General features: G+C 55.2%; 1 protein-coding gene and 2 long non-coding RNA genes across 7 annotated transcripts in view; 2 read left to right on the forward strand and 1 right to left on the reverse strand.

Moving 5' to 3' along the window:
* ASB2 (ankyrin repeat and SOCS box containing 2) overlaps positions 1–22896 on the reverse strand; it is a 42762-nt gene extending 19866 nt beyond the window's left edge. For 2 of the 3 annotated variants that reach the window (XM_060620639.3, XM_060620640.3), the window contains exons 1-3: positions 22626–22896; positions 9349–9627; positions 2569–2658 (exon numbers count right to left, since the gene is read on the reverse strand). In XM_060620639.3, the coding sequence (XP_060476622.2) occupies positions 2569–2658; positions 9349–9554 (296 nt within the window). In that variant the 5' untranslated portion in view covers positions 9555–9627; positions 22626–22896. Of the gene's footprint in view, positions 1–2568; positions 2659–3902; positions 4348–9348; positions 9628–22625 lie in introns of those variants that run through there. The other variant, XM_060620641.3, reaches the window with a different exon arrangement.
* LOC132670247 (uncharacterized) lies at positions 997–8840 on the forward strand. 3 transcript variants are annotated; one of them, XR_013555971.2, is made up of 4 exons: positions 997–1374; positions 8233–8408; positions 8505–8635; positions 8733–8840. It is a non-coding gene; the product is annotated as an uncharacterized LOC132670247 (long non-coding RNA). The 3 variants fall into 3 exon arrangements; XR_013555972.2 differs by having other exon boundaries at positions 998–1374; positions 8230–8408; positions 8508–8635; XR_013555970.2 differs by having other exon boundaries at positions 1000–1374; positions 8508–8635.
* Positions 22897–22944: 48 nt separating the features above from the next.
* On the forward strand, positions 22945–25314 carry LOC132670248 (uncharacterized). The gene is made up of 2 exons (XR_009606548.3): positions 22945–23015; positions 24004–25314. It is a non-coding gene; the product is annotated as an uncharacterized LOC132670248 (long non-coding RNA).
* The last annotated feature ends 1607 nt before the right edge of the window (positions 25315–26921 follow it).

Here is a 26921-nt window from a genome sequence, read left to right on the forward strand (position 1 = left end):
AAGAAAGAAAGAAAGAAAAAGGCAGAGAGGAAAGGAAGGAGAGAAAGGAAGAAGGAAGAGGAAGGAAGGACGGAAGGAGGGAAGGAAGGAAGGAAGGAAGGAAACTTCCAGAACCTAACGATTATTTCACTCCTTCATCTCTTCTATTTCCTTCCATTTCCAAAAAGATGACCTCTCCCCTACTAGCATTTTGCTTGCTTCTTTGGGAATTTTGTTTGTATCTTGTTCAAAACATTCTTTGCAACGGCCTCCTTTGTGCATTTGGAGGACAAACTGGCCTATACAAGTCAATGTGGGGGCTCCGGTCGAGCCTTGCCAGTGTTTGGTCCCCCTGCGAGCAGCCCAGGACCCGGGGTCCTTCCACGCCTTTATCTCCAAGTGGGCACCATGTAGGGAAAGTCTATGACACATGGCAGGCTCGTTCATTTCCACACATGGAAACTGAGGGTATCTTTTAGACGGGGCTCCTTGGTGGCCAAAAGAAAATTAGGGAAGGAAGCCCTCTGTCCCTGCGCCTTGCAGGGCTGCATTTAATGTTACACCAAGACCACGTCTACCAAGAGGATTCGGGCAGACAGTGCCGGCCCCCAGACGGATGGATAACTGACCCCGTGGGAGCTGCTTCAGTGCAGTGTGCTAGCATTTACCGGGAACCTTTGGGGCCAGTTTGCACATCAAGCAGCTCTGAGACCAGAGTCCCTCAGAGGGGGGCTCTTTCCAGTGGGCATGTCTCTGGGGTCTTCCCTTCCTTGTTCCTCACCCTTTACCCTCACCCCTAGAAGCTTTAGCTGCTGAAAGACTTCCATCCTTGAAGGACTAATACGTATGAAGCCTGCACAGTCTTAAACTTCTGAATGTCTGAGAGATTTCAGGGCTACTATGAATGACAACTTCTTTGCTACTTCACTCATGCATTCATTCATTCATTCATTCATTCACTGAGCTCCCTTCCCTCCATCCTTGCGTCAGTGAGGACCAGGACAGCTGTGAGTCCCAGATCCACTCCTGGGGAATGTTCTGCATAAGTGCTCCCATTTCCTAGATGGAGAAGGTGAGACCGGAGGCAGGCCTTGTTCCCAGGGCGCTCACCCATGTCAGGGGGCAGGATGGGCCCCGAGGGTCCACGGGGCCGGCCCCTTGACCCTCCCAGCTGCTTCCTCCGTCGTGAGCCGCACTTCCTCCTGACTTTCAGCCCCTCCGGTTATTAATAGCTTCAGAGCACAGATGCCGGTTAAGTTACAGACCCACGAGCAAACTGGGTAACTGACCAGATAAGCCCCGACGTCCCCATCAACGCCATCACTACCACCTCGGTGAGCTCTTCTTACGAGCGGCCAGAGCAGCCCCTGCTGGCGTCAGGAAGAGCCCGGCTGGGTATGTATCCCGGCTCCCCTGGCAGGTCTCCCGTGGGACCCCAGCTGAAGTGGAAGAGAGGAGGGCTGGCTGTTCTCGTGGACGGGGCGGGGGGGTGGGGGTGGGGGATGCGCAGTCTCATGAGAACACTCCCAGGACCTGCCGCCCAGCCTGGCTCTCGTCCAGCTGTGGTGCAAGGACCCTGAAGCTCTCGGGTGCACATGCTGACTGCTGCTCTAGGAGCTCAGCCAAAGCCCCGCCCTGAGGTAGGGGGAGGCTGCTGGGGGGTGTCAGACCATCAGAGACCGAGGAGCTAGACACGACCCCAGAGGCCGCTCTGTCCTCTCCAACCTTCTCTCACAGAGAAGGGAGATTCAGAGAGGGAAAGCGACTCACAGGCAGCCACACAGGAAGGGGCAGCAGTGCCGAGACCAGAGTCCGGGGCCCCCTTTTCCAGACCGTCAGAATTCTACCCACAGCACCAAGGAAGTCGGGGCGGCAGGGTTTGAAAAGAGCTGGGAAGAGACTCAAAACACTGGCCCATTGCCTCCTCCCCTCTCTGCAACATAACTGGAGCAAGGAGATAGGGGTTCCCGCGACGGGGGGCCCCTCTTTTGCTTTTAGCTGCTTCTGGGGTCGATACAGGGGGGCGGAGAAGGGGCAGCACGGATCTGTTTTCCAAGGACGCACCTAGCCCAGCACCCTGGTGCCAGGCACACAGAACCCCTCCTGCAGCCCAGATTATTTTTGGATTTTACAGCCTGGCACTGAACAAATACAGGCAACGAGGCAAAACAAAGACCACGGGCGTGAGCGTTGTAGATATGCTCAGATACACCCACGGTGACGCAGGGGGGAAACTGAGATAAACAGAAGGTGCGGCTGACTCATCAGCTTCGGCTCGGAGTTCCTCTGGGCTTTTGGGGGGGGGGTCCTAGGGCCGTCTCCCACGGGGCTGCTCCGGCCCCCGGGGCCCACGCGGGGGGCATTGCGGGCTCAGTCACGGGCACAGCCCCGCTGACAGTCTTGAACTGAGTCTGTGACTGCTAAGCTCAGCTCAGCTGGGTCTCAGGGGGGACACACGTGGGAGTGGTGTGCCCGGGAGGTCCCTCCAGGATGCCCCCCTTCCTGGGGTCTGCTTCCCACTCCCCACCCCCCACTAACCCTAGGTGGAAGAGTGAACTTGCACGGTCTCGGGGGCTGGGGGTCACTTACGCCAGCTGGGAGTTCCTGTATTTCTGCATGACCCCTTGGAACAGGCCCATGGGGCCCGAGGCAGGCGGGTTCTCAGGAGGCACAGTCGACCTGGAGGGTGCAGGGCAGGAGTGAAAGAGGGAAAAATACTCTGCATAAGAGAAGCGGGTCATGGCCGGAGGCAGGATCCAGGATGGAGGGATCGCAAGGGGAAAGACTGACAGACAGACACAGGGCTCTGAACCAAAGCAGATGGCCGGGTCCTCTCTGTGTGCTGGACACAGCTGCTGTGTCTCCGGATTATTTTTGGCCCTTGGAGGAAGCCCTGGGAGATTTAAATGACCATATAAGACAACAATGAGGTTAACCTCATCCCCGCCCCCACGGCCCCCTCCCCAGCCAACCCCGCAGGAGGCAGAGACGAAGCAAGGTGACATTCTTCACCAGAGAGGATGTGAGAAGAGTCAGCGGCAGGTCCCTGGATGGAAGGGGCTCAGTCTCGGGCTGGCCAGGCTGGGTCCCAACAGGGATGGGCAAGAGGTTCTTGGAGGTTGTCGGGGGGACAAGGGAGCGTGGCTGGGAAGCCAAACCAGGTCTGGACTCCCGCATCCGCCTCGCCGGGTCCTCGTTAGAGGGTCCTGCTGTCCCAGGAACACGCAGGACAGAAGTTACAGCGAAAGGCCATCGGGGGGGGCCAGGGCTTGGAGTCAGACGGACACAGGTTCAAATCTAGGCTCTGGCACTCTCCGGCCCTGTGACCTCAGACAGGTTGAGCTTTTCTGGGTTTTAGTTTTCCGCATAACCCAGTGTCGGAAGCCGTGAGGCTGCAGCGAGTGAGCTCAGCTGGGGTCCAGGCACAGGGGTGCTCGGCACGCGTCCGCCACTAGCTTGATCATGATTTCACTTCTCCGAGCCTCAGTTTCCCCACCCCCTTGGGCTTTGGTGAGGATGGGAGGGGTGAAAGGGGGTGTGGTGGCCACGCCACAGATCCAATTGATTGGGGTGCCAGGTGCCATGGACACTCCAGGAGGCCTGGCCTGGTTCCCCCGCACCCCTCGGGGGTGCCCCGTGGGACTGAGGACATTGCTACGTGTGACCAGCACCCTGTGGTGTTTGCAGGTGCTGGAACTGTGACCCTGAGGAGGCCCACGCTCCTCCAAGATAGGCCAGAACCTGCAGATTTCGTGGGTGCCCTCAGCAAGGCCAGGTCATGGTGGAGGGGGGCGGAGGCAAGGCAAGGAAGCCGGCCTGCTTTGCTTTGGCCATCTCTGCGCGGGGGGACCGCCAGGCCGGCCACCTTCATTCTCCTCACTGTCACTGCCTTCCTCCGTGCTCTTCTGAGTGTTACTACTCACCTTTCCTGACCACCACCTGTGTGCGCCCATCCATCAGTCCTCTAGAGCGGGTACCAACATCCTCACCCTTGACAGACGGGTAAACTGAGGCTCCGGGAGGTGGGTCACTGCCCCGGGCTCGCACGCAGCTGAGCAGAGCAGAGGCCGACTCAGGTCTGTCTGCAGAGGTCCTGATGCCCCTGCCTCTTGCCTCTTCATCCTGTCTCTGGCTCTAAGGGCTCTACTCTGACCGGCCCTGCGACTTTGAGCAAGCCCCCGCCCCCCTTTGTGCCTCAGTTTCCTCATTTGTAAGATGTGGAGGCGCGACCGGACGGGGGGGTTTCCCCACTGCTTCTGTAGCTGCGGAGCCTTTGCTGAAATGAACTCACGTGGAAACTTTGCGTGTCAAACAGATCTAAGAGACCACATCCTGGGAAGGGGGCGGTTGTGCAAAGCCTGGCCCTGCCGAGGCCCCTCTCCACCCCCCGGAAAGCGGAGCATGCTGGGCAGGGTGGAAGGCGGCCTGGGGCCCAGCTCACAGTTGTCCCCCCCCCCCCCCCCCCCCCCGCCGCCACTGTGTGGTCCTGACAGAGCTCTGGGTCTCTGCGCAGGATCCTGGAGTCCCAGCCACCTTCATCACTGGCCCGTGTGTTACTGCTGCCAGGATGTTTTTAGCAAGACGACAAGCGCCAATAAAAACCCATCACACCACCCTAAGACCAGGACTATCTCTGATGGCAAAATAACGACAGCAAGACAGGGACGGCGAGGCGGCTGGGGGTGACAGCTGTGGTGACGGGGATGTCCCTCACGACCGTGCAGGGCCTCGCCTCACTTCTGTCCTCCCCACCGGCTGGATGTTGATCCCGCTTCGCAGAGGAGGAAGCAGGCAGGCCGAGTCCCGCGCAACAAGAGTTTCCCACTCCCTGCTCCGTCCCAAGCCTTGTGCCAGGGCCCGGGATGCAGACCATAGAGTCTCCGGGGAGGGGGGAAAGAGAGCAGGGACTCCTCCTGGAACCCTGTGGTCAGTCGTGAACTCGGCTTTAGGGGGATGGGCAGGGCAAGCGCTCAGAGCAACCGAGTGCTGAGCTGAGCCTCACGCTACATGGGGAGCCGGCCCGGTCAAGGCTGCGGGCCCCACTTCCCCTCAGCCCCGAGGCAGGGGGGGAATTCCCAGCAGAGAAAACCACCGGGGTTAGTCATCAGAGGTAAGAGAAACCTGGCAGGATGTGGGCACAGGTCATGCCCTGGAAGAGGCCCAGGTAGGGCCCCCGTCCTTCACGTAGGCGGCAGCTCGGGGGGTCAGGAGTACAGCACTGTCACCAAACGTCCTGGCCCCTACTCCAGACACGGGTCAGGCTCAGGGAGAGTGGGGACCTGGGCTGCAATGACAAGGCTCCCCAACTTCTCCGAGAGCTGACAACCCCAGGGAGGCCATTAAATTCGGCTGGACCCGGCTGAACACCGGTGGCTCAAACCAGAGGTTCAAAGAGGTTTGCTTCCTCCAGCCTACTTCGCGAACTCCTATTCATCCTGCAAAACTCACCTGCTTGGCTAAGGGAATCGACCCTCTCTGTGTCCTTCTGAAACTGAGGCAAGCCTCTTTGCTGCGCCCTTCCTGCTGGGCCATTGTGTACATCTGGGACCCTTGTTAGACTGCAAACTTGGGGAGGAGAGGGACGAGGCCTGATTCACATCCAGGTGCCAGGAAGGCACCTGGCACCTCCTAAGAGCATGGTCGGTGTGGGTGGTTTGATTTGAATTCTCTGCAGCTGTGCACACATCAACCCAAACAAAGTTCTACTTTATGCTTTCCTCCGTTGTCGTCTTAGAAATGTAACCTTAAAAACGCACAGAAGTTTAAAGAACTGGGAAGACCCAGATTCCTGGGCCCACTGTGGGCTGGTCCATCATCGTAACCTTGGGCTCTCTGGTTCATGGCTGCATGAACCCTACTTCTCCATGGGATGGGAAGTTGGGTCTGCCTTTCAGGGAGCCCTCAGGGGGCCAAAGTTCAGCAGATGATCCCTATGCATGTTTCTGACTTCATCCCTTACATCGTGGTGGGAGAGAAGCAAATTGGAAAAAAATGGCTTTAGAAGGGGACGTTATCTTTTCTCTGGGATGTGGATCTGGCTTTCATTTCTAGAACCCCGACGTCTCAGTTGACCTTTGCGTCCACAGTCGCCATTTTGGTCACAAGGTGAAAACAATAAATTATATTTATAGAGCATTTTATTGGTTTTGAAATGCAGTTATTTGCCTCAAAACATTTCTTGGGCACCTACAACAATCTAGGCCCTTTGCCGGGCATTGAGGATACCAAAGTAGGCAATATCTGCTCCCTGTCCCCAAAGAGGTTGTATAGTATAGTTGGGGACACTCTCAGGAGGCCAGATAATGCCTTCCTATAGTGACGCAAAAGCTTGTCCATGAAACAGAGGCGGTCATGACGTGGGCGCTCTGGGTGCTCAGAGAGGAGGTGGGGGAAGATCAACTCAAGCCAGGAGATGTGAAGAAGGTGCCATTTTATTTGCTTTTCATAAGAACACTGCATGTTGTCTAGGCAAGTTTTTGTTATTACCATTTTAAGGATAAGATTGTTGGGACTCAGAAAGGTTAAGTAACTTGCCTAAGGTCACACAGCCAGTATGTAACAGAAGAAGGATTTGAACCTCCAAACCCACTTCTCTTTCCACTCTACTCTGCTACCTTTCTATACATTCCTTTATTCACCCAATAGTCGCTCACAGCCATTTGGTGGCTGCTATGGGTCAAGAGCTGTGTGCTAGACAAGAGGTTTTGCAGAAAGGAAGATGAGTGAGGCCCCTGCCCTCGTGGCTGAAACAAGTACATAGAAACTGTAAGTCATAGTCGGGGCGATGAAGGAAACAGCCAAGGGAGCGAGTAAGGGGGAGACCTGTTTGACCTGGAAGGGTGATCAGGCAGGATTTGCTGAGGAGGTGACCTTCCATTGAGAAGGAGCCAGCCATGTGGAGCCCCGGGACATGTATGATGTCCTGTCCCGACACCTGCTCTGGGCTTTGGATGGCGAGTCTGCTATTTGGGGATAAAAGGATTCTACTGGGTCCTGTGCTTCTTGAAATGCCATGTCTGGGAATGTGGGCACAAACCAGTGTGTCTCTTGCCATTGGGGACCCTGAAACTCTGTGGGTAGGAGGTGGCTGTAATGAGACCCAAACCCCACTTCAAAGCGGAGGAAGGAGGGGCACGAAAAGAGGCCTTTGCAGGATGGGCAGAGCTGGTTAAGCGTCCGAGAGGCAGAGCGGGACAGACGTCGGTTCTGTTCCTGGTCCTGCTGTGCGCACGTTTATAACATCGAGCCCAGAAATGTCCACCTTGCGCGGCTTTTGGAAGGATTAGCTGAAAGGCTGTGTGCTGGGCACATGGAAAGCACTCAGTGTGCATCTGGGGCGGGGCGGGGGGTGGGGGAGGCATGGGCTTCCCCAGCAGGACCCAAGCCTGCCCGTCTTCCAGAGATGAAAGGGCAGAGCTGAATCTGGGAGATTTCAGCTCCCATCAGGAGTGAGAAGGTGCAGGGTGAATCCCCTCCCATGTATTACTTGTGCCTGGAACTTAGGTGATGGCTGTGCGACCCTGGGTAAGTCATTTCCCTTCCTCTGTGAGAGCTTTTGTCTCAGGAGGCTGGATAAGGGTTTGTGTCCCATGGTGGGTCTGTCCTTCCTTGCCCACCAGAGGAAAGAGGAGGTGAGGGTCCGGACCCCACGAGCCCACTCCGTTCTAATGTTTGTAAGTGTCCCCAGGAGGCCGGGGGGTGGGGCCCCCCACACTGGGGAGAAGGCTGCAGATACCCCAGGGGATGTTCTCTCTATCTGATCTCCTCTTGAGAAAGAGGAACTTGTGGTCTGACTTAGGATGAACCAGCCGGAACAGGAACCAGGGCCTCCCAGAGCACCGGCCATGAAGTCACTTCTGTTTCTAAGGCTGGGTTCCAGAATGGGACACCCTCAAGGTGCAGCCCAGTAACCTGGTGCCTCCTACTCCTTCCCGCCGCCCAAGGAGGCTGCCCATCTTCCCCCTTAGAAGGGGTTCCTCGGTGTAGGGCAGCCCGAGTCTTTGCCCAATCTGCCTGGCAGAGGAAGTCCAGCCTCAGCAAGGGCCAAAGTCACTTTGGGGAACGCCTGGTGGCTATCATCAGGACGGGGCTGGGATGTACCACCACCCACCTTTAACCCTGTCACCTGAGACTGGATATTAGAGACGGTCTGTCCCCTGTTGCTAAGAGAGCTTACGGGACTTGCCCAAGGCCACACAGAAAGTCAGCTGGCTGCTGGAGACAATGAGATTTTTTTTTTTTTTTTTTAAGTAGGCCCCATGCCCAACCAGGGGCTCGAACTCACGACCCTGAGAGCTGCTCACTCCACTGACGGAGCCAGCCAGGCGCCCCTGGAGACAATGAGATTCGAGGCCCATGTCCTGAGGCCACAGAACATAACCATTCCACCCACCACCACCCCCCCCAAATACGGACTTGACCTAGATTCAGTGAGGAACAGAGCATTTTTAAACATAGCTTTCCCTCCTAAAAGCATCTTAAGATCCAATGCTTGATTACCTCTCTGGTTCCCACCTCCTGCAAAGAAGGTGCCCTCTAGATCTGTGCTGCCCACATGTGGCTGGTGAGCCGTGGCGATGCGGCTAGCCTGAACTGAGATGGTCTGTGAGGGCAAAGCGCACACTGGATTCCAAAGACTTGGTAGGACAAAGAGAACGTAAAAGTCTCCTTCGTAATTTTCCTATTGAGGATACGTGGCAATGATAATATTTTCCACCTAAATTGATTTCACCTCTTTGTCTTCCTGTTTGTAGTGTGGCTGTTAGGAGATTCAGAATTGCCTGTGTGGAACTTCGGGGGTGGCTCCCATCATATTTCTACGGTGCTGCCCCAGGAGGTCCTGCCATTGAGGTCCTGCTGAGACAGGGGAGCCAGAGCCAAGGAGGAATGGGTGACTCTGCTGGGCAAATGTCCCTCGCTTCTCAGACGTGTTTTCCCAGGAAGACTGCATCGGTAAGGTGGGGAGCTCTGCTCAGGACTCAGAACATCAACCCCACCGCATTCACATATAAAGCCAGTGGTACAAAGCCGAGCCATGATCTTTGGAACCGGATCGTTCCAGTCTCCGCAACACCATCTACTAGCTGTGCAACCTGGGACTAGTTACCAGCCCTGAGCTTCCGTGTCCTCGTTTATAAAATGGGAATATAGCAGAGAGCCTCCTGGAAGGTCTTTAAGAGGGTTAAATGAGGCGAAACGAGTATAGCGCCTACTAGAGTGCCTGGCCTGTCAAACCTCGGTAAGTTTCGATAACAAACGTGAGTCTTTAAGCTGTAAAAAGGTACCCTACAGACCGAGGCTTTGGTCTTGGGTTAGCAGCGTTTGGGATCTGCACCTCACGGGTATCCTAGTTGGCTTCTCCTCGCTCACCTGGTCCATGGGTAGAAATGGGCAGGTTGGCGGTTGGCTCGTGTGGACACAGTGGCCTCAGCCGTGGTTGGGCCCCGAGTCTTGTCAGCCAGGCTCTGCTCAATGGCCATCTGGACCAGCTCGTCCTCGCTCAGGCTGCTATACAGGCTGTATTCCTCATTCCCGATGGTACGCTGTCCGCCCCGAGCGCTGATCTCCATGGTCATTCTCTTCTGCCTCTCACCCCGGCCTCCAGAAGAGGCACTCCGAGGGGAGGAGAAAGCAGTAAGTCAGAAAGCCCTGTGACGAGACCGAAACCATCCTGGTCACTAACAGTTTGGCAAGAGAGTTATGTTGACCAGCAGGGAAGGCTGTGCTTTCCTCTGGCAAGCTCACGATCATTGTTTATCTATTCATTTTGTCACGTGATCCACTCAAACATCCATTCAGCTCCCCATCTCTCCATCCACTCGTCTGCCCATCAACACACCCACCTGTCTAGCCATCCATCCGCTCGTTCGCCCATCTGCCCGTTGATTCATTCTCCCGTGCAGCCATCTGTCCACCCACCTACTCATTTACCCATCTACATCTGTCCATTCATCCAACTGCCTAATCATCCGTCCAACCGATCGTGACCCGTCCCCTGATCTATCTGTCCACCTACCTGTCCATGTATCCACCCACCTTCCCATTCACCCGCTCTTACATCTCTCTATGCAACCAACCATCCGCTTGCCCACCATTCATTTTTCCGTCCCAGACAGCTTGTCTACACGTGCATGCATGCTTCACTAACTGACAGAGTATTTATTGAGCACCTACTCCGTGTCAGGTGTGCCTCTAAGCGCTGGCGATATAACAATGATGCCCACCGACAAAAATCCCTGCCGTCACGGAGATTACACAACAATGTCTATGTTCGTTCCTTCCAACAACCTCCCATTCCAGCACGTCTCCTGGTCTCTGTGCTGGGCCGGGGCTGAGAACGTTAGAGATCAATCAGACATGGGCCTGCCCCTTGGGTCCGCAGGACCTAGTTAAAATCAATCATTAAAACGATTTGCCCTGTGAATTCCAAGGACTCTCTTCTTGAAAGAAATTGCCTCGGGGAGAAGTGGACTTTGGTTGAATCAACTCATTTTCGGAAATAAAGTCAAATCAACGAAGCCTGCTTTCTCTTTTGACTGGCGGACAGGCAGTGTGACCGTGGGTCAGTAGTTCTCAGCCCTGGCGGAACATTAGAACCCATGAGGCCGTTTGAAAACCACCCCAAATACCAGTGCTATAATTTGGTGTGTTTAGCAAATATTCACTCCCCGCTCCCCGGAGGCAAGGGTATCCCTGTTCCTTTCCCCGCTGAGATCGGGCTTGGCCCCGTGACTTCCTCTGGCCCATGAACGTTGGTAAACCTGAAAAAGTGGCTACTGACATGTGCACGTGCAGTGGGGTCTGTGTCGCCCCGGAGCCGCTGCCAGTTAGCCGGGCCCCAGAGTGGACCTACTTGGGGCAGCCTGAGCCCAACCCGCACAGGGGAGCCCCTCCCAGCCGAGACTGCAACCGGAAGCCCACGTCAGCCCAGCTGCAGTGACCCGCAGCCCCACAGCATGAGAATAAGTGCTGAGTTGGGGTGCTTCGTGACACAGCATCCTTGGGGCTCCAGCTAACCGATGCCCAAGGGTATCCAAGTGGCCGAGAACCAGATGTAAGGATGCCGGACTTCCCACGTGTTTGGGAGGCCGTTCAGATTAAGATCCTAATACAACACCACTGTCTACCCAACAGAATGGCCCGCATGGAAAAGATGTGCAATAGCGGGGGGTGGGGGGTGGGGGGTGGGGGCGGGGCACGTGAAGCGACCGGATCACCCACCACCGTTGGTAGGAATATCAGATGGTAAAAAGCCCTTTGGAAAATTGATGGCATTTGCCAAAGCTGAACAGACGCATCCGGTGACCCCCAAATTCCAGTCCCAGCTCTAGGGTCAAAAGAACCATGTACGTGTATTCACCATAAAACAAGCCCCAAAATATTCATAGCAGTGCCATTCGTAAGAAAACTGAGTGGAAACTACCTAAGTGTCTCTGAACATTTGAATGGGTTGAGTGTTGAATGGGTGACCGCGTTGGGGTGTGTTCGCGTGATGCACCGACAAGATAGACAAACCACCACTCCACACAATGGGACGATTCTTACAAAGCATAGAGAGCAAGAGAAGTCGGATCATAAAGAGCATCTATCCATGACTCGTTTATACAAAGTGCCAGCACAGGAAGACTAAACTGTGGTGACAAGAGTCACGACGGTGACCTTTGGTGGTTACTAGCTGGGAGGACATATGGGCCAGACTTCTGGGGAGCCAACCACACCGTATTTCTTTTTTTTTTATTTTATTTTAAAGTTTATTTATTTTTGACAGAGAGACAGAAAGAGAGACAGAGACAGAGCATGAGCAGAGGAGGGGCAGAGAGAGGGGGAGACACAGAATCTGAAGCAGGCTCCAGGCTCCGAGCTGTCAGCACAGAGCCCGACGTGGGGCTCGAACTCACAGACCGCGAGATCATGACCTGAGCCAAAGTCGGACGCTCAACCGACTGAGCCACCCAGGCACCCCCGGTATTTCTTGAGCTAAGTGGTAACATGGTTGGTCGGTTCTCTTTGCGAGGAACCTGTTCAAGCGTGATCTTTATTTACACACCTCTGTGAGCACATCATACTGCAATAACACATCTACTTAAAAAGTAGGGGTGCCTGGCTGGCTCTAGTCGGTCCAGAACACGCGACTCTGGATCTCGGGGTCGTGAGTTCAAGCCCCATGTTGGGCATGGAGCCTATTGGAAAGGGATAATAACAATTTTAAAAAAGAATAAAAAAGTAAAATCATTAAAAAGTATACAAACTAGGTTTTAAAGAGTATGGTGCTTGGGACCCCCTGTCTCAGACCAATGAAGTCAGAATCTCTGGGAGTGTGGCCCAGGGATGACACCTCTATTGAAAAGCTCCACAGGTGACTGGAAACCACCACTTAGGAGAAAAACTGAAGAATAAAGAATAAAGCAGGAGGGGCACCTGGATGGCTCAGTCGGTTGAGCGGCCGACTTCGGCTCAGGTCATGATCTCACGGCTCATGAGTTCGAGCCCCACATCGGGCTCTGTGCTGACGGCTCAGAGCCTGGAGCCTGTTTCGGATTCTGTGTCTCCTTCTCTCTGACCCTCCCCCGTTCATGCTCTGTCTCTCTCTGTCTCAAAAATAAATAAACATTAAAAAAATTTTTAAAAAATACCCTGATATTGATAGATACCCTTCTAATTCTGTTAACAGCCCTGAGGGTCACAACGACTTCTCCATCCGGCACTAGCAAAGTTATTATTAAGCAGGTCTGGGCTTTTCAAGCACAGCTAGAGGAGGCTGCAGGTCTGAAGACAGCAGGTTCGCGAGCGAGCAGCACACAGGCATTTGGGAACAATGACTCTGTGCCCTGCCTCAGTCTCGCTGGTTATCACTCGCCTCTGTCTGCCTCTCTCCACCCGTCCTGGCTGGCTCAGGCCTGGATCTCCTCCTGCCTGCCTCGGCAGTGGCCTTCACGGCGGTGTCCCAGCCCCACCCACCCACCGTCCCCTCTGAGGACCCACACCCCAGACCTCACCAAGTCCCTCCTCTACCTGCACCTGTTGCCCGGGACTTCCAGCCCTTTGAATCCATTTCTTACTCTCCCTGCACCCATGCCCCCAGCACACCTGACCTTCCAGGTAAGGCGAAGACGCACCTTTCCCCCAACCCACCTGTGGCTCCCACCCCAGCGCCCTTGCTTGGGCTGTGCCGACTCATCTTCCTCCTTTCTGCACTCCTCAGGATCCCTTGTCACTCCTCAAGGCCCAGATCGAGTGTGCCTCTTCTTCCAGGATGCCTGCCTAGTTTCTTCCAAGAAGTATTCTGCTGCTACAACTTCTCCCTCTAGGCTGTGGTCAGTAGTTCACGTGTGGACCTGACCTTGGGTCCCCTTCCCGAGGCCATGGGAAGAGAATGCCTGGTTAAAGTTTACTGTACCCTCATGACCGCCTACCCAACAGCCAGTTCCCCCGTCTCCTCTGACAGCAGAACAACAGACAACAGAGCAGTGCCCGAGCAGAACTCTTCAGACAACAGAGTGCCCTTTCCCATGGATGAATCATGATTATTCCAAGCCAGTTGGAATGATCTCACCCCCTTGGCCAGTGACTCGTTTAGGGTGGATCTATAGCCTAGCTTTGTCCAAAGACACATAAAGAAAATTCTGCTGGGGCCTCCTAGAAAGAACTTCATCTTCCTAATAAAAGAGACAGCAGTGGGGAAAATAACTCCTCACCCACACCCCTGCTTTGTGTTTGGAGGACTTGATGCTTGGAGCAGCGGCAACCATCTTGTAACCATGAGGGGAAAAGTGCCGGTACCATGAGTTTGACAGAGTGAACGTTGTTAGGTCTTCTGGGTCCTTCATGATATTGTTGACCTCCTGAACCAATGCTGGTCTGCCCTCTCTGGCTTGATAGGTAGAGACTGAAGATCCTTCTGCTTCAAGCAAATGTTAGTTGGGCTTTTTTTTTATGCAGTCAAAATCATCTTAAAGTATGGTTCTCAGGTCTGGCCAAGAGTCTTGAAAACATGCCAAGGCCCTGGTCTCACCCGAGATGGATGGACTCAAAGCCTCCAGGGCTGGGGCCCAAGCACTGCAATGTTCCAGGCTTCCCTAACGATTGTAGTGCGTAGCCAGGGCCGAGAACCCTTTTCTCGATCAACATGTCAGGTGGCCATGCTGGTTTTCCACACTCGAGGAGGGGAAGGGGCATTGTGACCTCAGAATCATTTTGTGCCTGATGTTTGGGATGTTGATTTTTTGTAGCAGCATCAACATTAGTTTTGTGTATCGTAAAAATAGCCAAAGACGGGGAATCAAGAGATTTAGGTTCACATAACAACAGACTGTGAGCACCTCTCTTCCTCTCTTTGGCCTTCGATTTTTCCACCTGTTAAATATCAGGATGGCCTAGAGCGCGTCCTCTGATCCTCTGGTCCCCACAGGGGCGCTGTGCAACCAGGTGGGTCCCCAGCCCAGCTGACCCAGGCGCCCTGCTTCCCTGTGCCTGAGGTCTGGGTGGGCCCAGCTCACCTTCGGGAGGGTGGGGAATGGGCTCTGCCCAGTGAGAGGTGACCCCCTTGGCTGCCCCAGGGCCAGGGTCAGGCTTCGACCCACCCCGACCTGGCACAAGGCAGGAATCAGCGCACGTGGTGCTACACTGACCAGAAGGGCTGGTGCCCAGCGCCTGGCCTGGCATCGTTGTGCCCCCATCTGAGGGCATCTGCTCCAGGCCAGGTTGACAAGGGGGAAGACACTGGAGAGAGACAGAGACCTGGGTTATAGTAGCCATGTTGATACTAGAGTGCTGTATGACCTTGGCCAAGTCCCTGCCCCTCTCTGGGCCTCAGTTTCCCATTGCAAACAGAGAGTTTTGGGTTTCCAAGTGCTGTTCTGGTTCTTTAGCCTCTACAACTCAGTGAGACATTTGGTTTGTGTTTGTGCTATTAACCCCCAAACTCCCTGTCCCCAAGGGTCCCCTATGGCCACCTTAACAGGTCTACCATATGCAAAGAGCTTAGCGTTAGTCATGAGGAAATAAGGAACCCGGTGGTAGGGGAAGGGTCTCAGATCCGGATGTCAGAAGCCCCAGGTCTAGTTTCAATTTGCAACTTACTAGCTGTGTGACCTTCTTTAAATCACTTCCCCTTGCTGGGCCTTAGTTCCTTTATCAGTAACAATGGGAATGAGACCACCCACTTCACCACGTTCTAGAAGCCGATGCCTGTGCGGGGGCAGTGTCTGGGTAGGAGGCCCAGCAAGCAGTCGACAGGACCCCCTCCCGCAGCCATTGGCCCTGCAGCCTGGCATGAGCTGATCAGAGGCGTAAGGACAGCACCCAGCTCCTGGGCCCCTTTCCTGACCAGACGCTTGTGGGAGGAGCCAGGTAAGCATGACCTGGACCTGTCAGTCCCCTACAGCCAATTCCAGACTCCCTCCCCAACAGGTGTGGCCCAGACCCTCCCCAACAGGTCTGGTGGCATCCAGAGACTTGTCAGTTATTTCATGGCATTGTCCTGACAACAGCTCTAGAAAGCAGGAACGTCTTCCCTCGGCTTGACGTTAATTCTTCTATACCTCCACTCCTGAAAGGACTTGAGGCCCCTGTGTGGTTGCTCCCATTTTACAGATGAGGCCATTGAGGTTCAGGAAGGGGAAGGAAAAGGTTCACACAAGGAAGGACAGATAGCTGGAAAGCTGGGATTTGGAGCTCCGGTGTTCCAGGAACGCCATCCAAGTAACCAGCACGCGCATCGGCTCAGACCAGGCAGGGGTAACACTGCCATCTTCATCCAGCCAGGATGCCTGACCTACACCGGGGCAGGGAGCCCGCATCAGGCCCTGGACCTACCCAGAGGAAGGTGCACACAGACAGGCGAGGTAGACAATGGCCTTGAAGGGACCCCGGGGGAGAGGGTCTCAGCCCCGGAGAGCTTCAGGAGGGGACTCTGCAGCCCTGGGCCTAAGCAGTTACAGGCCCGGGATGCCTGCCAGGGACACTGGGGTCTGTCTCCTGACGGAGGAGGTGGGAGTGGGGGGTGGAGGCGGCTGGCGCTGCTCGGTCTCAGCGGCAGGGGCAGTTATAAAGCAGCCTGTGGGGTCAGCTTGACCAGATTCAAGTCACAGCCTTGCCAGTGATTAGCTGTGTGATCCCTTAGAATCCCAAGCTCTCTGTCCATAAAACGGACTTAATAAGACTGCCTATGTCATGTCAGAGAGAGGGACACTGATCCTGGGAGATGCCCTGTCCCTCTTCTGGCCTCAGTTTCCTTTCTCTGCATGCTGCCTAGCTTGATTTCTGAGGCTTCTGCCCAGGGCTGGGCCACCTTCTAGGCCTGAGTCCTGGAGAGAGGCCAGCCTTCCCTAGGGACCTTTTGGGAGGCTGGTTGGGATAACAAATAGCCCTTTCCCAGAGAAAGCAGGAGGCAGGTGGTTTTACCCGGGGAAACGAGGGGCCTGCAGAGGGAGGGGAGTTCAAGGGCAGCCAGTCCAAGACCAGCATGGAAAGGAGAGACCAGAGCCACCCCTGGGGCCTCCGGGGGCCCCTCTCTTGCCCCCTTTGCAACACCCCAAACATTGGCTCCAGTGGAGCTCTCTCTCCAGGTGGCATCTGTAAAATGGGACAACAGCGACTCTGAAGGTTCCTTGACTTAGCACATGCAAAGCACTCTGAGCAGCACCCGGCCCATCCATAGTCAGTGTTCCTCTAAGCTGGGCCTCAGTTTCTCCATCTGTGATATGGGCACACAGACATGGGCCCTTGCAGGGCTGTGCTGAGGATGAAACAATAGCATTTACAAAGTGGTTCTTCTTGCCCTCAGTCCCTTCCCTCCCACAGATCCCAGCTTGCTGCCAGCCAGGGGCTGCCTGGGCAGTGGCTCCGGAGCGGAGGGTAGGGTCCCGGGGCTGTTGGGAGCTGCGGTGGGAGGAGTGGTTCCGTCGGTGTCTTATCGGAAAACTGGTGATGGGGGCATGGTTGGGAGGGCATGGGCCAAGGAGGGGAACTGGCAGCCATCATCCAGCACCCCAGGCTGCCTCTCAACCAGGGACCGGGGTCAGGAGTATGAGCCGGGACAAGCCACTTCCAGATGTGAGGCTGTTCGTAGACGGAACCCTGCTCATCCACCTTCCCGGCCCTTCCCTGCCTGTCACATGGCCAGTCGTCCTTCCAGATGCCGTTCAAGCATCTCTTCCACCAGGAAGCCTCCCTGATCTGATGTCTGAGGCATCCAGAGCTGCCTCCATTGCTCTAATGGCCTGCTCTGGGCCTATCTCCCCATAGAATCCAGAAACTTCCAAATTGCATGACTCTATCACATTCGTGTCATGACCCCAGGACGTAACCCAAGGCCAGATGCACAGTAGATGTTTATTAAATGCTGGATGAATGAATGAATGAGTCAAACCTTGGAAGCAGAGCTGTTGTCAAGATCACTGCACCGGCAGGTGGTGCAGCCACGGGTGTCCCACTGCCCGGGTTCAGCCCTGGCCCTGCCACCTATTGGCTGTGCGATGGGGAGCAGGTTACTTCCCCCACCCCAGGGACCTCACTCGGCCCATCTGTAAAATGGAGATAATCAGAGCATACAGCCCCTGGAAGCGTCATCAGATGAAATGAGGTAACGTGTATACATGCGGAGAATAGCACTAGGCACGCAGCCAGTGGCCCAGGAAAATCGTCTAATGTCATTCAATGGCTCCCAAGATGCTGTGATTCTCTGCTCTGACTCATCCCTGCTGGGACGACGTTCCCTTGGACCTCGTTCCCAGTTGGCAGTTTCCAAGGAGGCGCCTTCTGAGGGGCTTGGATTCTCCTACACCGTCCTCCATTTAAAAAGAGCGACAGCAACAGTGAGCCAGCCTTCTCTTGACAGCTGTGGTCGGGAGGTAAAGCTGTGGCTGTGGCTGTGGCCGCCGACCGGGTGGCTGGGTCAGTGATGGGGTCAGCACCCAGGCTGGATTCTGTCCCCTCATTGCAAATCCTCTGCTCCCCAGGGTCCCTCCTGCCCCCTCCGCCCTTCCTGCTCACGTCACCCGCTGTCCTAGGAGCTTTGGGAAGGAGTCACAACCTGTTCCACTCTCCTCTCAGTCGCGGGTTTGAATTTATATACGAGGCAACAGCCTACAAATGACAGGTGTGGCATAATATTCCTCGGTGTCCGCAAGAGTCTCTCAGGTGTGAGAGGGGCGTGCTCACCATTCGGTTTAGCTCGTACACAGCACACTGTCGCGTACATCTGTCACTGCAGATCTCAATGTGTGTTTGCGAAACCACCCCCTAATGCCTTCCCCTGCAGTTAATTTATGGTCTCACACACGTTGTGAGTTTGAGCCGCCTGATAAATCTGTGATAAGACTATTGTTGTTCCCATTCTACAGATGAGGAAACAGAGGCACATCAGGGAGAAACCGACAAGGAAGAGACGAAAGCCTGCAGCATCGGACTTGACCGTTGTCCTCCCCCCATGTAGCCGACAGCAGCATCCCTCTGTTCTGTGGGTTTGAGGAAAGGCCGGAGTCACACTGAAGGCCGCATGTATGTAATCAGAAGGTCTATGTGTATATGTGTACATGGGGATACGTGCACATCTATCTTACAAGCGTATACGGTATATGTAATACATAATCTACCCATCTGCCAATTGCAAAAGTTTCAGTTTCTTGCAAAGATCACATGAGCCTCTGCCTGAGGCAATCCTGACGGCCCGGGGCCATGCGAGGAAGCGGGGACTTGGCCCCCAGGGTCTTTGACCCCACTCCATGCAAAGCCCAGTAAGTTTCTGTCAAACCTTCTCTCTCCGATCTGCCATTCCGTCAGGCTGTAGAGGGTTCTAGAAAATCCAGATACACTTCTAGCTTGAGGGCTCATGGCTGTAAATCATTCAAATGTTCTCTCCCCTTCCTGGGTCCTACTGCTTGAAAACCTAAATCATAAAGGGAGCTGGTATTTGTGGTCCACTGCACCATCTGACCTTCCCAGTACCTGGTGGGGTGGGGTAGCGCTCTTCCCATAGTGCAGAAGGGAAGACTGAGGCCTGGGTCGCAATTGGCCCAGTGGGTTGAGAACTGGCCTCCCTGCCCTTCTTTTTCATAGGACCCTCTGACAATGAGAATTCAGGGCAGCGGCCAGGGGTCACTTACTCTGCAAGTTTCTGCCAGGGGTGAGCCAGCCCTGAGGAGATGGGGAGTGGAATCCAGGCCACTTTGCTTGGGGCCCCAGGAGGGGCTCAGGTCAAAGCCCTAGGGTAGGTTTCTGCAGTGGGGCAGTGTTGACAGGCCTCTGGCTGCTGGCTCTCGGGCCTCACAGCTGCTGGGGACTCTGAGCCTTTTGTCCAGACTCTTAAAGATTCTGAGAAGTCCCTCCCAGCTCTGCTAATCCCCGACCCTTTGATGCAGTTTACAAGCCCCTGGCTTCCCTCAGGCCAGGACTTTTAGGCTTCCAAGGTTGGGCCAGGATTGCTGGAAGTTACCAAGGGGAACTGCTGGGGGGTGGGGGGCGGCAGGTCTCCCCCACCCCCACCATACAGGCTCTCTCCCCATTGTATGGAGGGGAAGCTGAGGCTGAGATAGGGGTGGACACTGGCCCAAGGTCACCCAGGTAGGAGGTGATGACCGGAGATTTGAACCCGTCCAAAGCTGGCTCTGTTCCCGCTCAGCCATGCCACCCGGCTCTGCCCATCCGATGGGCCAGGGAGACCAGGGCCCCGTCTGGTCTGGAGGTGAGCGCCCTTTGCTGACCTCACTCTGCGTGGATCTCTGACAACCAGTCTTGGGGGTTTATTTATTTATCGGTGTACATTGAGGAAGCCACCCAAAGCAGGAGGAAAGAGGGTGAGGAGAGAGGGAAGTAGGAAAAACAATGGAAAAAAATTTTTGTTGTTGTTTGTGGGTGGAAAACCATCTGTTTTCCAAGGAAAAGCATTAATTCCACACAGACCCAAAGGTCCACAATCTGAGGCAGAGCCGTGAGCACCAGCTTAGAGGAGCATCAATGAAGGCCAGGTTTCCATTTTATTTCTTTGGGCCCCAAACTTGAACCTCCGGGCCCTTCGGTCACCTTTGCCTCAGTCTCCCAGACGGAAGGCTCTTCCCTCACCTGCTGGCCCTGCAGGGGGCTGGCCCTAGCCCCCTCCGCACGTCTCCTGACCCATCTTCCTGTCCCTCTCCTACTGCAGCCAGACCCACCAGTGGGGCTCAGCTGCAAACAGGTCTGGGTGCTGGCCCCAACCCAGTTTCTGCCCAGGATTCGGCAAATGCAGGCCCTGCCATCTGTGCCGGCAGCCTGGGGGGCGGGGGAGGGGGCCTTCCGGTCCAGGTCCGAGACTCCAACAGCCATCGCCCCTGCCCTTCTGCAACCCAAGTGCTGCCTTGCCCAGCCTGGTCCTGGGCAGCAGGAGAACATAAGCCCTCACCTTGGCCCCGGGGGGGCCGGGGGCTCTGGAAACCCTAGCTCCAGTCTGCACATTGGGAAGGCTCAGCGGGGCAGGAGGGCCCTCCCAGACCCCCTCCTCACCTGGATCCAACCGCAGTACTGCCTGGAAATCTTTGAATCAGGGTCTCACCAAAGTCTTTCTCCTTTCTGTTTTTCGCTCCCCACCCCCACTGCCTTTATTGAAATCTTTTTCTTCTTCTCTCTGTTTGCCTGCTTTTCCTCTCCTTTTTCTACCCCTCTCCTTTGTGTCCCTTTCTTTAAAAAATCAGGCAAGTTAGGAGCCAATTATATTCCTGGGCATTAATTAGTCCAAAAGAAGGTGCTAAGGATAAAAGGTAAAAATACAAACCAGTCCTGCGACCGGCCACCTCCTCTGGGCAGCCTGACCCTCTGTAGCTCAGAAATGGAAGGACATTGGGCGGGTCCAGAGATATTTTTGTGACTCCTTCGGGAGAACTCTCTTGGATCTAGCCTGTCCACAATATACAGGGACCTTATGATGCCTTGACTGTGCCAGGGGCGGGTCTGTTTACCGCAGCGCTGGGCCCCAGGGAGGCCGTGGCTTTGAATGTGAACCCTGGAGGCCAAGAGGCCAGGGTTTGATCCCGAACTTAACACCTCCTAGCTGTCTGGCCCCAGGCAAGACCCTTAACCTCTCAGAACCTCAGTTTCCACATTTGGAAAATGGGAGTCATGATCACCTCTAACTCAGGATGCCCTTGAGAAGCGTCAATAAGAGAAATCACTTCAAGCACTGGGCCAGTGCCTGGCTCCCAGGAGGTGTCTGATGAATTGCTCGCGGATATTGATTGCCATGTTATTCGTCGTGAGGTCACGGGAGTGGGGGCAGTGGAGGACCCGGGGCACTCAGGGCCTGACCTGTTTGTGCAAGAATGGATGATGCAAACGAGAACAGCGCCAGGTGGGGGCCACCGCCAGCTCCCGGAGGAGGCCGAGCTGTAAACAGGCCTGCCACCAGCTGTCGGGACCCATCCAACCGTTTTGGAAGTGACTGGGGCATCTGCCTGGGGCTGCCTCACCCCTGCTCTACCCCAGGCCTCAGATGCCGAGGGCAGGGGCCGTGGCTGCTCTTCTGGCCCCAGCCGGCTCTTCCCCGGGGCCCCGGGAGCTCTCTCCACCCCTGCCTTACTTACACCCCAGCTTTCCTTTATGGGCAGAGAGTCCTGCTACCCTCTGCAGGGGGGTGGCCCCTGCCCTGCCTGCAGTCTCCGTCATTTACCTGTCCTCCCTAAGGAGCGCTGCCCCTCTTCTTCCTCATTCCCCTCCATTCCCCTGGCTTCCCAAGGAGCTGCCTAAAGTCAGATCGCACCTGAACCCCCTTTGCTCCAATGCAATCAGCAAACGTGCCATCTTCCCGCCAGGCCGGGGGTATCTGCATCTCCCTCTGGCTTCCCTCCCCACCACGCCAGTGTTGCCCCACTTCCTGAGCCTTTGTTGTAGCCACTTGGCACTTCCCGACACCCCAGACCCACCCTGACTTGTCTGCCTTTGCCCCAGCTGCCCCTCCACCTGGAGGTCCCTCGCCCTGTCCTTCTGCCTGGTGACATCCATCCAGCCATCTTCTCAAAAGCTGTCCCCTCCCTGCATATGTCCTTGTGCGCACACACACACACACACACACACACACGAGGCACTCTAGCGTCTCTGCATTCCCTCAGCGCTCTGTTAAATCTCACAAAGCATTTCTCATTCTCTACATGGTGTCAGTCTCTGTTTGCAGACTGGATTTCCTCCCGTAAGCCCCGAGCAGCTTGGAGACACAGCTCACCGCACCGGGCTGCTATCGCCCCACAAAACTGTGCACACAGAGGCACTCCATGGACGTACGTGACACTGATGCCCCCATGCATAAAAATAGCTATCTATTCACCTGACCTGAAAGCCTTTCTGAAAGTCACTTGTCCCCCCCCGGATACTGCCCAAGGCCTACGGAACCCACAATAGCAACACCGATAACCCCATTTCATTTCCACGTCCAGAAGTGCACCGCAGAGTGAGACTGTGAGTGAGCGTCCCCCAGAAGAATGCGTACGTGTGTGCACACAGCTGATTCCACGTCCCCCAGGTCCAAAGTGAAAGTCACCAGCATGCTTTGTGACACAAGAGACTAGAGACAGGGACGCAGGCAAGGGGTCTGATGATAAGAATCGCGACCAAGCAGCGCAGTGGTTAAGTCCCAGCCAAGCAACCTTCCCTGAGGTCTGTGTAAGAACGTTGAAAGCATGCATTACCTGTTAGGCTCTGAAACAGGGGCCCAATTCGGGGGAACTAAAAAGGGTTTTCTTGAGAGTGCCTTAATTCAGAACATCCTCCCTGAGTTTTCCTCCTGCCCTGGCCCTGAGCTTTTGGCCGCTCTGCCCAGGCAGTCCTGAAGCACTTTCCTTTGAAGCAGGGAGTTTATTTCGGGCCCACCGCATGACCAGTGATGGCAAGCCAAACTATAAGATGTTGTGCATCTCGGATTTCCTGTTTGAAGATTGCACCGGGGGAGGCTGCCATGCCGCCTTCGGTTCCTCCACGGCGGCGCGTCAATTACGGACTTCGCGGCAGAGAGCATCTCCGAGCACTGGCCCTCACGTGACGTCGTCGTTTGTGATCCTTGACATGGAGGCCATATATGGGTATGTTTCTGGAACTCCCCAGGACGGAGAGAGAGAGAGAGAGAGAGAGAGAGAAGGGGAAAGAGGGTGGGGAACGGGAGCGAGCAGGGGGAAATAAAAGAGACAGAGCCGGGGACACTGGGGGGCGTGAGAAGGGAGGCAAGTGCAGAGATGATGGAGAAGAAGGAAGAGGTGAAGGGGGGAGAGGATAAGGCATAAGTGAGAGAAGAAAAGAAAGAAGAAGACATAATTGGGGAAAGCGGGGAAGCAAAGGGAGAGGGACACTGAGATAATCAGGGGATGGAATGGAGCCAGGAGGGACTTGACAGAAGGGGGAGGAGAGGGGGAGGGGAGGGGGGGAGACAGGGAGGCTGGGAAGAGGGGGAGGAGAAGGGCGGATAAAGGGAAGGCAGGGAGGCAGAAGATGGACGGAATGAGAGCAAGGGAAACGAGGGAGGAAGAAGGGGGTTTGGGTTTGGGGTAAGGGGCCTGGGCAGACGAGGCAGAGCATGCCACAGGGGCGGGGTGGTTCAGGGATCCAGCTGCGGGGGGCCGGGACGCCGTGGGGTGCGGCTGGGCTGCAGAGGGTAGGGGAGCAAACAAGCAAGCATGTGGACAAGCCCCAGCAGGCACACAGCGGAGGGAAGCCTTCCTCCAGGGCCAGGGAAGAGGGCCCCTGTTTCTGGGATAGACCCAATGGCACAAGATGTCAGCATCATCAGGTGGCAAGGACAACACCCACGGCCACGTGCACTGAGCGTCCGGGATGCTCCTGGCACGTTGCCAGACGCTTCCATCCCCACAGGCTGGTGTGGGGGAGGGGGCTGGAAACATCACTTGGTCCATTCTGAATACTCTTCTGAATTTCAATTTCGAAGGCCCTTTTGCCTCGGAGGATTTTGGGTTTCCGACCCCGTAGCATGATTTCTTAATGCGGGGCGAAGGGCCAGCCAGGCACCCCTCCACTAACAAATGACGTCATCCTGCTGTGCCCACACAACCTTCCTAGCAGGTGCTATGTCGCAGATGAGGAAACTGAGGCCCAGAGAGGTTGGGGGACTTGTCCATAATCCCACAACGTACAAGTGGTGGTTTACATCTGAACCAGAACTTTCTGACGCAAAAGGCAGTGCTTTTAGCCACAGCCCCACCCGCCATGTAACAGGGAATCCGAATGTTGGGGCCAAACAAAGAACCCCACCCACAAGGCTCCGAAAGGAAACTGGTGGACATTTGCTTTTTTTAACCTTGGACCTTACTCATCCTAGCTGGGAGCATTGACACTGCAGTAAAGGTCCGCAAAGCCCAAGACAAAGACAGGCCGGCCTGTCCGTTGACGTCACGGGTTGGTCACGTCCAGAACGAACGGGCCGGGCTAAGTCCGCAGTTCCTGCCTGAAGCCGCACAGTAGAACCCTATGAAACGTACCTGTGCCTGACTCTTCCCCCGGAGATTCTTCTTGAATGCATGTGAGCGGAGGGCCGACCACTGACTTTTTTTTTTTTAATGTTTTATTAATTTCTGAGACCGAGAGAGACAGAGCACGAGCACTGACTTTTTAAAACTTTTTATTAACGTATCATACACACAAAAAGCACACAGGTGCACAGCTCCACGAACTTTGCAAACAGAGGACACTCAGCATCTGCATCGAAGGGAGGATCTTAGCAGCCCTCCCCCACTTTTGCACCCCTCTTTGCCCCCGTCTCTACACCACCACCCACCTCCTCCTGCCAAGGAGGGGTGACCACTCCCCTGACCTCTAACAGTAAAGGTTGTTTTGAATGTCCTCCGAACGGCCTCATCCCTGTGTCTTCTTCCCGTGTGGTGCGAGATTCGTCCACGTGACGGGTGTCCCTTCCCACGGCCGTGCGGTATCCTGAGCTGCCGGCTTCTCTGTTCCACTGGTGGTGGACTTCTGGGGAGTTTGGGACAATGATGGACAGGATAGCTCGAACATTCCAGCACACGTCTTTTGGTGCGTGCGTGTCCGCATTTCTGTTGGGCGTGCACCTCAGATGGGAGTCGCTGGGCCCCGGGGTGGGCATGTGTTCAACTTTAGTAAAGCGACCAGTTTTCCCAAGTTGTCATACCAGTGACAAATCCCCATTCCTGTCAGCCACGTAGAAGAATCCCGGTTGCAGGGCACCTGGGTGGCTCAGTCGGTTAAGCGTCCGACTTCGGCTCGGGTCTTGATCTCGCGGTCCGTGAGTTCGAGCCCCGCGTCGGGCTGTGTGCTGACAGCTCGGAGCCTGGAGCCTGCTTCAGATTCCGTGTCTCCCTCTCTCTCTGCCCCTCCCCCACTCACTCTCTCTCTCTCTCTCTCTCTCTCAAAAATAAAAGGAATTCAAAAGCAAGAATCCCAGGTGTGCTAGCTTTTCTCATATTAGCCAATCTGATAGGTTTCAGCGGTATCTTTTGCAGGTTTAATTGGCACGTCCCGGATGACAAACGACATCGAGCGTCAGAGAATCCCTGGCCTCAGTGATCTCTGGAACCCTTCCAGGGCCTCCACCTTTGTATAAGACCCCAGAGGTGGTCCTGTGGAACAGTCCCCCAGGGAGCATTTTCATGGAGACGTGGGTAACAGAGGGACCGATAGATGCTGAGGCAGAAAGCAAACAACTGGTCGACCTGCAGGGAGGCAGGAGGAAGGACGTGACCACCAAGGAAAAGCCCCAAGGCTCACACTTGACACCAGGGAGGTTCTATTTTCTGATCCTAAATAGAACCTTCCCTCCCTCCCTCTCTAGTCCCTCATCCCGCTTCATTTTTTTCTATAACACTTATCACCCCCCTTACCAATTATGTATTTATATCGTTTGTTTATTGCCTACGTCTCCCGCCTAGAACAGTCTTTCTGTTCCCTGCTGCGTGTCAGTGCCTACAACAGTGCCTGGGACGTAGTAAGTGCTCACTAAGTAACTGTTGAATGTATGTGCTACCAGGCAAGCCACACAGCTCCCAGGTCAGACCTGGGGAGGTCTGTAGCCTCGTCTGTCTGCCTCAGCCTGACCCTTGGCCACCCGCCCACCCCCACACGCACAGCCACACACACCACACCTGGCTTCTCCCTTCCAGACTTCCCTTCTTGTTTATTTTAGTCTCAATTCCCATAATTAAACATGTGTGTGTGTGCATGCACGTATATGATGCAGGGGCAGTTCATAGAGCCCCACACCTAGCAGGGCCCAGAGAGGATGCCAAGAGCAGCACCTTTTCCTAGGATAGCGATGCCTCTTCCAGGAAGGAGAGAAAAAGGGGGAGAGTGGAGGCAGGAAGAGCCAGCTAAGCGGAGAGGAGGGAGCTGGGATGTGGGTCAGTGCCGAGTCCTGAGAGGCTCTGACCCAGCACTGGAATATCACCCTCTAAAATAAGCACCCCTGCGGGCTTGGTGTCCTGGCCCCCGGCCCTGGCTGCCTCTTGATAGCAGTTTATTTTGGTTTCAAGAGATGAAGAACAGAGAAGAGTCTGATCCTTACCCTGGATGGGAGGTAGGGGGCAGACAGAGGGCACATGGTAGGGGGTTTAGGTGGCCAAGTCCTGAGAGGGAGGAAGACGCATCCATGGAAGGGAAGGGGGGGACTGAAGAGAAGACAGAGCCAAATCCCCAACTCTCTTCCTTTCTTTAAAATGGGCACCGTGTCCTCTGGTGTGCGGCCAACAGTACTTTCCTCTGGAACAATCCGGAACCCCTCAGCTCGGGGGTGGGGGCATGGCAAACTCCAGGGAGAGAAGACAGAAAATCTTCTCATTTCTAGAGCACAGAGTCGGGACATAGCCCTCACCCTTCAGACGGGACAAAGGGGCAGGACGGCTTCATGTTCTATCAATACCCTACATGTGGGGGCAACACCCACAGGATGAGGGCCCCTAGGGACGGGCGAGGGGCTGTCTGGTCCAGCCCTGTTCTCTCCAATGCCCCCC

Source organism: Panthera onca, chromosome B3 (genome assembly GCF_046562875.1).
Source record: "Panthera onca isolate mPanOnc1 chromosome B3, mPanOnc1 haplotype 2, whole genome shotgun sequence".
In the NCBI taxonomy this organism is placed as follows: Eukaryota; Metazoa; Chordata; class Mammalia; order Carnivora; family Felidae; genus Panthera; species Panthera onca.